Genomic DNA, 12,584 nt, shown 5'->3' on the forward strand with positions numbered 1-12,584 from the left:
TTTGATTTTCCAGGGGCAGACCGAGCCACCTCCAAAGGCATTTCCAGAAGTTTTCCCGAGCCCCAGGTTCACAAGGAAGAGCTGGGACAAACCCCGGTGCTTTGTGTATTTTTGGGAGCTGCTGTTTATTTGTTTTGGGCGCTGATTTGCTGAGGAATTCACTTCAGTTTTCCCACAGAAACATCCCAGGTTTTTTTCTCCTGTTTCTGCTTTTATCAGCTTGAGGCTCAGCAATTCCCTGTGGGAATGTGCTGCTCCCTGCACACTGGCCCTAAAAAAGGTGATTTTATTATTTTCCTGCCTTTTGGAAAATCCTCGTCCTTCTGAATCCCATGAAACCCCCACAAGCAGATTGAGATCCTGACAACTCACCTCCACCAAAAAACCCCTCAAGGCCAACTCATTCCATTCAAGCCACACCAGACTGGGGCAAAAAACATAAAAAAAAAAAAAAAAAGCTGTGAAATCCATTTTTCTCCTCACATCCCAGCTCTGAAAGCAGATGGAGGGGTGGGGCTAAAAGGAGGCAACTCAAACCCGGAAAATTGTCAAAATTCAGCAGAAATAATTCCTCCCCTGCCAGGTTCTGGAGCAGGGAGTCCCAGCTGGTTCCTTCCACCTCGAGCTGAGCTTCTTTCTGGGATTTCCACTCGAGGAAAGTGCTCGAGGAATACAATAAAAATTAATTATTAAAACAGCAAGATAAAAAAAAAATATCAGCTGCCAGGGCACTGAAATATTTTTAGCTGATTGCTGGATTTAAAACAGCAACAGAAACGGAGTAATGGAGCTCCTCTGTCAGGAGCTGTGGTTGGCTTTGAGGGATGGGGCCTTCCCACTGCCCCTCAGCCAAAAAAATCCAGGTTTTTAGGGGAAGTTTTGGGGTGAGAAAGTTGAATTCTGTGGATTTTCTTCAGGTCACTTCATCCTGGAAGTTTTTGGGGGAAGTTTTGAGTGGAAAGAGTTCTGGGATGTGAAGTCTCTGGGGCCTGGCCTTGGCTTTGAGGGACAGAGGTCTCCCAGTGCCCCTCAGCCAAAATCCAGGGGTTTTGGGGAAGCTTTTTGTGAGAAAATGAGAATTTTCTTTAGGTCACTTCATGTTGGAACTTTCTGGGAGAAGTTTTGGCTGAAAACAGCCCCGAGGTGTGAGGCCTGTGGGGCCTGACCTTGGCTTTGAGGGATGGAGGCTTCCAAGTGCCCCTCAGCCAAAATACGGGGGCTTTGGGGAAGTTTTTTGTGAAAATGAATATTTTCTTCGGGTCACTTCATCCCGCAGCTTTTTGGTGTTTTACAGTGTAGGAAAGTCTGGCACATTTGGAAATTATTTCCCACTAGGTTTCCTGCAGGCCTGAGCAGGCTCTGGGCTGTTTTGTTGGTGAGCATTATCTCCCTGAAGCCCTTTTTGATAAGGATTTTATCCCTGAGGTGATAAAACCCTGCCTGCTTTGGATCAGGCAGCCTTTCCTCAGTGCTGAGCTGGGAAATTCAATTTTCCAGGGGAGAAATGGAAGTTTTGGGTGGAAAGAGAACTGGGAGAAGCTGTGGGGCTACACTGTGGGAATGGGTTAAGATAGAAAATGTCCAAGGTGCTTTCCCTGCAAACCCCACAGGATCTGGGTCATTTCCAGGCAGATTTATGGGATCTCTGGCACTCCATCCTCTTCAGGGACAAACTTTGGAACACTCAGGAAGGTTAATTTATTTCTATGTATTAAATAAGTGAGAGAAAGGGAGGAAAATGAATGTGGCACCCACAGGGGCAAACAGCACAGAGCGCTGGGGATTCAGGAATAAATGATTTGAGAATTTCGGGAAGGACAGGAGCACACAGGGCAGGATGCTGCTGTGGCGTGAAACTTGCTCATCGCAGGAGGACAGGGGACGCCTCAAGTGTCACACCCTCAGCTGGCAGGTGGTTAAACTTCACCCTGGGACCGGGAGCTCGGCTGGGTCACGCCAGGAGGTTTTTTTAGGGCCATCAAGCGAAACGAGGGGATTTTTTAGGGCCATCAAGTGAAACGGTCTCGTAAAACGCCTCTGGGGGCCGGCTGATTTATGGAGGGCACAAACAACATCCCTCCCCCGGTGCCGCTTAACTGTTCATTTTCTATCTGCCCTAATTGCTGGGACATGCGGGGAAATCACCCCGCAGCCCCCGGGGAGCCGGGCCACGGGGCTTGGGACAGCCTGGGGTGGGAACGGGGTGGGATGAGCTGATTTTGAAGTTATTCTCCAACCACTCCATGGTTCCGCGGGTGGCTCTGTCACAGCTCATGTCCCCAGTGCGGGTCACCCCTGTGCCCAGGGAGGGATCTGTGGGGTCCCAGCAAAGCAGGACCAGCCCTGCCTCAGTTTCCCTGTGGGGATAACCCGGGAGCATCTTTGGGGGGAATTGGGGGTGACAAGGAGGGAAATGCCGGGGTGTCACCCCTCTTTGAGCATCTCGGGGGTGCGGGACGGAGGCAGGGACACCCCGGGCCAGGGCTGGGGACAGCTGCCACTCAGAGTGGGGGTGACAGGGAGGGACAAACCCCCACTCTGGGCATCTCGGGGGTGCGGGATGGGGTGAAGGATACCCCGGGCCAGGGCTGGGGACAGCTGCCACTCGCGGCGAGGCGGTGGCGGGGCCGGCCGCGGTCCCTACACCTTTAAAAGTCTCCTCACGTTGCGGCGCTGATTATCCATTAACCGCGGCTCCTTTCCTGGGGGCGGCGTTCGCACCGAGCGCTGCCAGCAGGGCGGGCGGCCGCGCTGCCTTCCTCCCTTCCTTTCTCCCTCCCTCCCTCCTCTCCCCCCTAACCCCCGCTCCCTCCTTATCAGCAATTCAGATTGCATGCAAATCTGCGCGCTTTCTTCCAGGGCCACGGCAGCGAGCGCCGAGCGCCTTCCAGATCTCCTCCTCCTCCTGGGATTTTCCTCCTTCTCCCCTCCCCTCGCTGCCTCCCTTTCCCTCCCTCCCTCTCTTTCTTTCCTCCTTTTCACCTCCCTGGAACAAAAGTGGCCCTTTCGGCTGCTGCGCCAGCGCTGCCTGCGAGCGGGGCCGCTTTGTCTGCCGGGCTGCGCGGCACCGCGGCCGGGCCGCCACCGCCATGGGGACACGGCTGGCACCCGCGCTGCTGGCGCTGCCGGCGCTGCTGGCGCTGCTGGCCCCGGCGCGGGCCAGCTGCCCCGAGCGGGAGCTGGAGCGCCGGGAGGAGGAGGCCAACGTGGTGCTGACGGGCACGGTGGAGGAGATCATGAACGTGGACCCGGTGCACCACACCTACTCGTGCAAGGTAGAACTCTCGCCCCGTGCGCGGTGTGGGGTGGGATCGGGGGGGGTTTTGGGTTGTGGAGAGGTTCCGGCTGCTGTGTGGCCCGGGGGGGCCGGGGGGATCTCCAGAGGTTGCTTTTTATGGGCATTTCCCTCTTTGGTTTGGCGAGATGCGGAGCTGCCTCCCAACTTTCCGGGAGGTTCTGGGAGCCTCTCCTGTTGACTTTAGCAGCATCTCGAGTTTTCCTGCAGCCCGAGCTATTGTTTAACCACCAACCTGGCCTCGGGCTCTGGGGGTTTTTATCTCCCCCCGAAGCGCAGAGACGCTGAAGTCCCGAGCAACCTGAAATCCCATCCGCCCGCTTGACAGAAAACGTGCCGGATGCCTTAACCCTTGCCGGGGCAGGAATCTCGCTTGCAAGGACACGCTCTTCCTTCGCCTTTCCCTCTTCTCCCCGTTCCCCTTTTCCTCCTCAAAACCCTGATTTTGCGGGGCCGGGGGCGATGCTTTGGTGGCAGAGAAGAATTTGAACTTTCCCTTCGGAGAGCTCTCCCTGCGGAGCTCTGGAGCATCCCCCGAGCATCCCCCAGCCCCTGCCCGCTGCCAGCGCCCCCCGACCCATCTGCAGCTCGCAGCCCCCCCGGCACCGTCTGTTTGCGGAGTGTCTGGCACATCCTGGGTGCTCCGCCGAGCATTAATGAGCTGTGCCCGTGGGGCACGGATGGATGTGGCCACCTGAGGCCGGAGCGAGGTGGCCGCGGGAGGCGGCCCAGTGGCGCTGGTGGCGAGGCAGAAATGCCAGGGTGAGAAATAAATCCATTTCTCTCCCCGCTGCGGACTCGCAGCGAGGTGTCTGCCTGGCAGAAAATCATCCTGCAGCAGCAGGGCAGGGGGAAAAGCTGGGATGGGGGAACAGCTGGGATAAGGAAAAGCTGGGATGGGGGAACAGCTGGGATGGGGAAAAGCTGGGATGGGGGAACAGCTGGGATAAGGAAAAGGTGAGATGGAGGAGAAGCAGGGATAAGGAAAAGCTGGGATCACGAAAAGTTGGGCTGAGAGAAGCAGCTCTGCCTTTGCAAGGTGCAATCCAGCCCCAGCTGGAGCAGCCAGCAGTGGGATGGGGCTGCCCGTGGTGCCTTTCTGGGAAGCACAATCTGAATTCCTCACACTGGGAAGGGAATCTCCTCCCTGCCTTTCCCTGAGCAGTGCCCGGGTGAGGTTTGTGCTGCTTGCTCTGGAGTTTGGGATTTTGCTCCTGCCCGTTCCTGGTCTCCAAAGAGCACAAAAGGGCCAGGACAGGTTCCTGAGAGATCATTCCAGCCTTGGAGTCGTGTAAAAGTGAAAGCAGGAAAGCTTTCATCCCATCCCATCCCATCGTGGCAGTGCTGTGACATTCGGGAATTTTCACAGGACAGCGATTCCCTGTCCCTTTCCCTGCCCATCAGCCCTTCCTGTGTCATTTGTAGAGGCATTCGGTGGTGTCTTTGCGGGGAAAAGCAGCTTTGGGATGGGATTTGGGGTGTCCCAAGGAGCTGGGAGCAGATAGATCTCCTGTCACTGCAGTGACTTGGGGATGTGCAGCTTTGCAGCAGCTCTTGGCTCGCTGCCCTCCTCAGATCTTCCCAAGTCTTGGAATTGGAACTGTGTGCATTTGCCGTGCCTGCAGTTTATTTTGTTTTGTTTTACTTTGTTTTTTTTGGGTTTTTTTTGTTTGTTTTTTTTGTTTTTAACCGAAATTCCAGCAGCAAGCTCGGGATTAAACCTGACCCCTGGCTCCTGCTGTCCTTGCACTGCCCTCGGGGGAGCTGGGAGAAATCCAGGATCCTGTGCTGAGGAAATTCCTGCCCCAATTCCTCCTGTCCTGCCCTCGGACCCCCCCACCGTTATCTCCTGTCAGCCTCTTCCTTATCTGCAGAGGAAAGGGAGTTCCCGCACCCAAAAATCCCGAGTTTTGCTGGCGCTGGGTGGTCCGGGCACGTGGGGATCCGTGAATTCCGTGCTTGGGGCATTGTTCTTCCCAAAGCCTCCCAGCTGAGCGCTTCGAGAGAGGCAGATAAGCCCCGGGAGGAGAAATGTGAATTAACGTTAGATAAACACCCCGAGATAGCTGCCAGCCGTGCCCGGGCTGCCGGGGGAGCTGAGGGGAGCAGGAACAGGCTGACAGGATTCCCAAAATGCGGCTGCTGTGCCCTTTTTCCGGCGCTCCTGAGTGCAGGTTCTGACTTGTGCCCAAAGCTGCTGCTGGCATTGTCCCTTCCTGCCCCTGAAGCGCCTTTTGCTGGGCTGTCCCCGTGGTTAGCAAGGCGGCTGCTATTTATAGGGCAAATCCAGGTTCTGTGAGTGCCCTAGGAAGTGTGGAAGAGGATGTGGATCCTGTTCGGGACAATGGAGCACAGATTTTGGGGGGGTTTTGTGGGAATTGCTGGGTCCTGGGGAAGGGGCAGGGAAAAGGCACAGGGAGAGGCAAAAAAGGGGAAGGGTTGGAAGCAGAGCTGATTCTGGCTTTTATCTCCCAAAATTCCCAAAAATTCTTGGAAGCAGAGCTCATTCTGGCTCTTATCTCCCAAAATTTCGTAGGAGCAGAGCTGATTCTGGCTTTTATCTCCCAAAATTCCAAAAACTTCCTGGAAGCAGAGCTGATTCTGACTTTTATCTCCCAAAATTTCCTGGTGCCCCCTTTCAGTGCTCCCATCCCGAGTGACAGCTCCTCCAGGGGGGACTTTGCTCCAACTTCTCACCCGGCTTTACACAACCAAACCTGGCATTTCCCGCGGCCTTTTCCTGCCCGGAATGTTCCTGTACAGGTGGTCCCCTTCCCTATTATGGCATGCACCCCCCTGGCATGTTGGAAAACCCTTTTATTTTTGGGGTTTTTACATTTTTCCCCGCCTTTAAAACAACCCCGTGCCTGGATATAGTTGCGCCTCCGCGGAGCTTCAAAACCCCCGTAAAATTCAGCGTTTTCTGCTCTCCCTGGCAAAACAGAGCTCTCCAGGGCAGTGTCCTCCTCCGAACAGGTCCCAGCCCCATTTTCCTCTGTCTCCCTTCCTTTTCTCGCTGCCGCCCGTGAGTCAGCGGTGACAAAGTCTTAATTGCGCGGCGCTGATGAATGGGATGCCCCGCAGGTAATTGCCGGGCCCGGAGCTCGCACATCCATTCATTAGGGTGGGGAGGAGGCCGCCGGACTCTGATGTTTCTGTGGCCTGGCTCGGAGCGCCCCAGCCACGCCAATTAACTCCAATCCCCATCTGCTGCAGAGCTGGGGGAGAATTCAGCTTTTCCCCACCCAAAAAAACCCAAACCCCGAGCTGTGAAAATGAAAATGCCCCGCACGCCGGAGCCAGCCCCGGGCTGTGTTTTCTGCTGCTGGAGGAGGGGTGGGTTGTTTTTTTTTTTTTTCCCCTATTTTTCCTGCTTTGTCTGGCTGGGTTTATGCCCTGGTTTGCTGCTCACCTGCCCCGGGGCTGCGGGAGGTGCGGCTGGGGAAGGTGTCTGGGCTTGAACTGCGGGGAGAGAGGCAGGAGGAGCGGCTGGGGAGGCAGCAGGGCTGGCTGAGAGCCGGGCTGTGCCCTGCACACCTTCCCCAGGGCCGGGCTGTGCCCTGCACACCTTCCCCAGAGCTGAGAGCCGGGCTGTGCCCTGCACACCTTCCCCAGGGCTGAGAGCCGGGCTGTGCCCTGCACACCTTCCCCAGAGCTGAGAGCCGGGCTGTGCCCTGCACACCTTCCCCAGGGCTGCCCCGTGGGGCTGGGGGTGCCGTGGTTCCTGTGGAGTCCCTCCTCCAGGCTCCTGCAGGGGGTCCTGGAATGGTTTTGGGGTCGGGGGGGACCTGCAAGAGGAGAATGTGACTCTTATCCCTGCTAAAATCCCACCTGGGCATCCCTGGGAGCAACGGGGGAAATTCCAATGTTCTGGCAGCCTCTGGGGGAAGGAAATGTCCTGGTCTTCATCCTGAACCTCTTCATCGTGAACCTTTTCATCCTAAACCTAAAACTCTCCATCCCAAACCTCTCCATCCCAAACCTGAACCTCTCCATCCCAAACCTGAACCTCGCTCCATCCCAACCCCAAACCTCTCCATCCCAAACCTCTCTCCATCCCGAGCCCCTCCTGGCACAGCTCCAGGCGTTCCCTCAGGGGCTGTCCCTGCTCCCAGCCAGCACAAACCAGAGCTGCCCCTCCTGGGGGAGCTGGAGCCTTTCAGGCCCCTCTCATTCCCGAATATCCATGGAAATGCTGCTCCTGCTCCTTCCTCGCTCCGAGGGAGGATGAGGAGGAGGAGGAGTGTGAGTGGGGTTTTTTTGAGTTAAACCTCAGCAAATTTCAGGGGGATTTCTGCCTTCCCTGGTGGGATTTGGGGTTTCTCCACTCCTTTCACCCTGCTGGGAGCTGGGCTTGTGCTGCAGGACCAAAGAGGAGAGGAAATCCCGCGGAGACCTGAGCAGCAAAACCTTGTCCCCCTCCCTGCCCATCAGCTCAGATCTGGGCTGTGCGGGGAGGGACGCATCCCACGCAGGAATTTTCCCATTATCATTTATTTTTATAAAAATACATTTTCATAAAAATATATTTTAATAATTCTATTTTTAATAATAATTCTATTTTTATAATTCTATTTTTATAATTCTGGTTTTAAATTCTATATTTATAATACTATATTTATAATTCACTTTTAAATAATAATTCTATTTTTATAATACTATTTGTATATAATTCCATTTCTATATAATTCTATTTGTTATAATTCTATTTTAATTCTAGACTTATGCTTCCATATTTATAATTCTATATTTATCATTCTATTTTTAAATTCTATTTTTATGCTTCTATTTTTAAATTCTATATTTAAAATTTTAAAATGCATCTTAAATATATTTCAAAATATATTTTGAAATATATTTAAATATATTTCAAAATATATTTTGAAATATATTTAAATATATATTTAAATATATAAAAATATATAATATATAAAATATATATAATATATATAATATATATAATATATATAATATATATAATATATATAATATATTATATATAAATATATAAATATATATTATATATATAAAATATATAAAAATATATATTTAAATATATTTAAAATATATTTTAAAAATATTTAAAATATATTTTAAGTATATTTTTAAATATATTTTTAAATCTATTTTAAATTTTAAATTTAAAATTCTATTTTTAAATCATATTTTTAAATTCTACTTTTATAATTCTATTTTTACCATTCTCTATTTTCCTGTATTTTTTATTTGGGAGCTGTGGGGAGGCTCAGCGCCCCGAGTCCCCCCACCCTTCCTGCTGGTGCACGGAGCAGAGTGGGAGCGCGGGGCTGAGCTCTCCACGCCTGGGAGCAGCCGAGGCATGTGCGGCTCCCCAGGAGCTGTCCCAGCCCCGTTTGCACCTGGGCCGCTCCTGGGCTCAGGTATGCGGCAGGGCAGGCAGGGTGCAGCTCCTGGGACGATCACTGGGGTAATTTATCGCTGCTTTTGGGCGGCTGCGCTGCCTCAGAGCGCAGACCCCCCGAGCCCGAGGTCCTGCTGCGAATATTTCACCAGCAGGAGAAAGCGTGAGGAGAACAGAATCTCCTAAACTCGGTTCTTCTGCTGGATTTGTGCCTGCAGGGCACAGGCAGCGCTGGATTTATTCTGAATTTATTCCCTTTTCCCGCTTGGCAGGTGAGGCCGAGCAGGAGGCTGTGCCTTGTGGTGCCGCGGCCACAGGCAATGTGGCAATGACCCCATTCCCGTCCTGCCAGCCTGCCAGGGACACTCCGCGGGAGCTTGGCTCAAGCTCAGCGTGAACTTTGAAGCCTTTTCCATCAGGGCTGAAATTCTGGAGCTCAGGCTGCAAAAAACAAAAAAAAAACCAACAAAACAAGCAAACAAACACAAACAAACAAACAATCAACCCCCTAAAAAAACAGCCTCCCCCCCCCAAAAAAAAACCAAAAAAACCCCCAAAAAACCCAAAGCAAAACAAAAATTTCTGAGGTTGATCAGGGATCACAGGATTTGCGTTCCCTGGGGCCCCCAGCGAGGTTTCAGCCCCTGGTTTGAGCTCTGGACTGGAGGTGCTCAGGGAGGAATTTGGCACCCGGGAGAAATCTCCGTGTCCGAGCAGCCCCTGGGTCTGGGGGACACCTGGAGGGCCAAAGGAGCGCGGGCAGAAACCTGGGAATGGCTCCTTTTGCTGGGGGATAAATCTGTCTGCCAGGAGCCCAGGGAGGGGAAACAGCTCAGGAAGGGAAAATGGGAGCCCAGGGAGGGAAAAGAGGAGTCCAGGGAGGAAAACAGCAGGCCAGGAAAGGGAAAGAGCAGCCCAGGGAAGAACAGAGGAGCCCAGGAAGGGGAAAGAGTCCAGAGAGGGGAAAGAACAGCTCAGGAAGGGAAAATGGGAGCCCAGAGAGGGAAAAGAGGAGCCCAGGGAGGGCAAGAGGAGCCCAGGGAGAGAAGATGGGAGCCCAGAAGAGGAAAGAAGAGCCCAGGGAGCAGAACAGGATCCCCCAAAGCACACCAACGTGGTGACCTCTCCCCTCCCCGCGGCAGGTGCGGGTCTGGCGCTACCTGAAGGGCAAGGACATCGTCACCCACGAGATCCTGCTGGACGGGGGCAACAAGGTGGTGATCGGGGGCTTCGGGGACCCGCTGATCTGTGACAACCAGGTGGCCACGGGCGACACGCGCATCTTCTTCGTGAACCCCGCGCCGCAGGCGCTGTGGCCGGCGCACCGCAACGAGCTCATGCTCAACTCCAGCCTGATGCGCATCACCCTGCGCAACCTGGAGGAGGTGGAGCACTGCGTGGAAGGTGAGGACTTCGTGGGGGTTTTGTGGGCTTTTTGGGGGTGGTTTTTTGTGGGTTTTTGGGGTTTTTGTGGAGGTTTTGTGGGGTTTGCAGCCCCTGAATGGGCAGTTCAGCTCCAGCCTGATGCGCATCACCCTGCACAGCCTGGAGGAGGTGGAGCACTGTGTGGAAGATGAGGCTGTTATGGGGTTTTTTTTTTTGGGGGTTTTTGTGGGATTCCCAGCCCCTGGATTGCTAGGTGTGGTGGTTGAGGGGTGTTGTGCTGGTTTTTGTGGTTTTGGGGTGGTGGCACTGATTTTGGGGTCAGTGGATGATGGGCAGGTGATGATTTAGGGTGATGATTTGGGGTCCCTGCCCTGTCCCATCCCCACCCGCCTCAAGCCCCAGGGTCCCTTCCCTCCCTCCCTGTGGCAGAAATGTGAAACATCCCCGGGCTGGTGGCAGGAGCTGAGAGGCTCCGTTTGTTGAGCAAATTCCTGTGGAATTTTAATCTGGAGTGGGAGGCTGGGACATCCTGCAGCACTTCCTGCAGGATCAGCTCCCGAGGCTGCCAGGCCGTTCCTCCTGCCCAGGAGCCCTGGATTGGGCAGTCTCTGCCCAGTAATCCTGGATTGCCCAGTTTCTTTCTGCCCAGTAGCCCTGCACTGGTCAGTTGTTTGCCCAGTAGCCCTGACCAGTCTCTGCCCAGTTTCTCCGTGCCCAGGAGCTCTGGACTGGTCACTCTTTGCCCAGTAGCCCTGGACTGACCAGTTTCTCTCTGTCCAGCATCCCTGGACTGGTCAGTCTTTTCCCAGTAGCCCTGACCAGTTTCTCTCTGCCCAGGAGCTCTGGACTGGTCACTCTTTGCCCTGTAGCCCTGGCCTGACCAGTCTCTCTCTGTCCAGCATCCCTGGGCTGGTCAGTCTCTGCCCAGTAACTCTGGACCAGTCAGTGCCTGCCCAGTCCATGCCCAGTCCATGTCCAGTCCGTGCCCAGTTCCCCTGCCTGAGCTGCGTTCCCGTGCCCTGTCCTGGCGCAGCTCCTGCCCTGCCAGCCTGGAATTCCAGCAATGCATCCCTGGGATCCAGGGCAGCCTCCCCTTGGGGCGCTGCCAGCAGCTCCGGGCACTTCCCGGGAATCTGGGCACTGCCAGGGCCGGGAGAAACCCCGGGGAATTTGGGCAGTTTCCAGGAGGGAGAGGGGAAAGCTGGGGAGCCCCGCTGGTGCCTCAGTTCCGGGGAATTCGGGGAATTTCAAGGGATGCAAGAGGAATTTTGGGAAGGTGCCGCTGCTGCCTGCTCCAGGGAATTTGGGCACTTTCCAGGGGTGTGAGGGGATTATCAGGATTATCATTGGTGCCTCAGTTCCAGGGAATTTGTGCAATGCCAGAGCTCGCCGAGGGGTGTGAAGGGAAATTAGGGAGACACTGCTGGTGCCTTTTCCAGGGAATTTGAGCAATTTCCAGAGTTGTGAAGGGGATATTGGGGAGCCCCAGTGGTGCCTCTTCCCTGCAATTTGGGGAACTTCCAGGGGTGTGAGTGGGATATTGGGGAGGCACCACTGGTGCCTCAATTCCAGGGAATTTGGGCATTTTCAAGGGATGCAAAAGGAATTTTGGGGAGGTGCCAGTGCTGCCTGCTCCAGGGAATTTGGGCAATGTCCAGGGATGTTAGGGGAATATCAGGATTTTCATTGGTGCCTCAGTTCCGGGGAATTTGGGGAATATCAGGAAGGCACCATTGGTGCCTCAATTCCAGGGAATTTGGGCAACGCCAGAGCTCACCAAGGGACGCCAGGGGAATATTGTGGAGGCACCTGCCTTGCCCAGAGCAGCTTTCCCAGGGTGGTGTTTCCCATCACGCTGCGTTTGGGGCTCTGCTGCTGTGCTGGGAGAGGAAAGCAGCCATGCTGTGGTTTGTCCGTGCCGCTGGCGCAGCCGTGCCCTCCACGGCCATGGAATTCTTTCCCAGCCCGTCTCCCGGATGCGTCCCGCGGCGAGGTCTGCCTGGTGTTTTTATCTCCCGTGGCCCAGCTTTGTTTTGGAGCCGCTCGGTGGAACATCAAAGGCTGCATTTTCCCACCCACTCCCTCAGGAGAGCACGGGGGGCTGGGCTGGTTTTGTGGGTCCAGGGCTGTTTATTTGGGTCCAGGGCTGGTGTTTGTGGGTCCAGGGCTGGTTTTTGGGTCCAGGGTTGATTTTATGGGTCCAGAGCTGTTTTTTAGGGTCCAGGACTGGTTTTTGTGGGTCCATGGCTGTTTTTGGTTTTTTTTTTGTCCAGAGCTGTTTTTGGGATCCAGGACTGCTTTTTGGGATCCGGGGCTGGTTTTTAGGGTCCAGATCTGTTTTTGTGAGTCCAGAGCGGGTTTTTATGGGTCCAGGGCTATTTTTCTTGGTCCAAGGCTGGTTTTTGGGTCCAGATATACTTTTTTTGGTGCGGGGCTATTTTTTAGTGCAGAGCTGCTTTAATCCAGGACACATCCCAGTCCTGCTGCCTTCTTTCTCCTGCCTCGGACAGACAGACCCAGGGT

General features: G+C 54.0%; 1 protein-coding gene across 1 annotated transcript in view; it reads left to right on the top strand.

Moving 5' to 3' along the window:
• Positions 1-2,783: 2,783 nt before the first annotated feature.
• Positions 2,784-12,584, top strand: part of AGRN (agrin) — a 68,886-nt gene continuing 59,085 nt past the window's right edge. The window contains exons 1-2 of the mRNA XM_030964053.1: positions 2,784-3,275; positions 9,818-10,079. Of these exons, the coding sequence (XP_030819913.1) occupies positions 3,090-3,275; positions 9,818-10,079 (448 nt within the window). The 5' untranslated portion in view covers positions 2,784-3,089. The remainder of the gene's footprint in view (positions 3,276-9,817; positions 10,080-12,584) is intronic.

Source organism: Camarhynchus parvulus, chromosome 21 (genome assembly GCF_901933205.1).
Source record: "Camarhynchus parvulus chromosome 21, STF_HiC, whole genome shotgun sequence".
Lineage (NCBI taxonomy): Eukaryota > Metazoa > Chordata > Aves > Passeriformes > Thraupidae > Camarhynchus > Camarhynchus parvulus.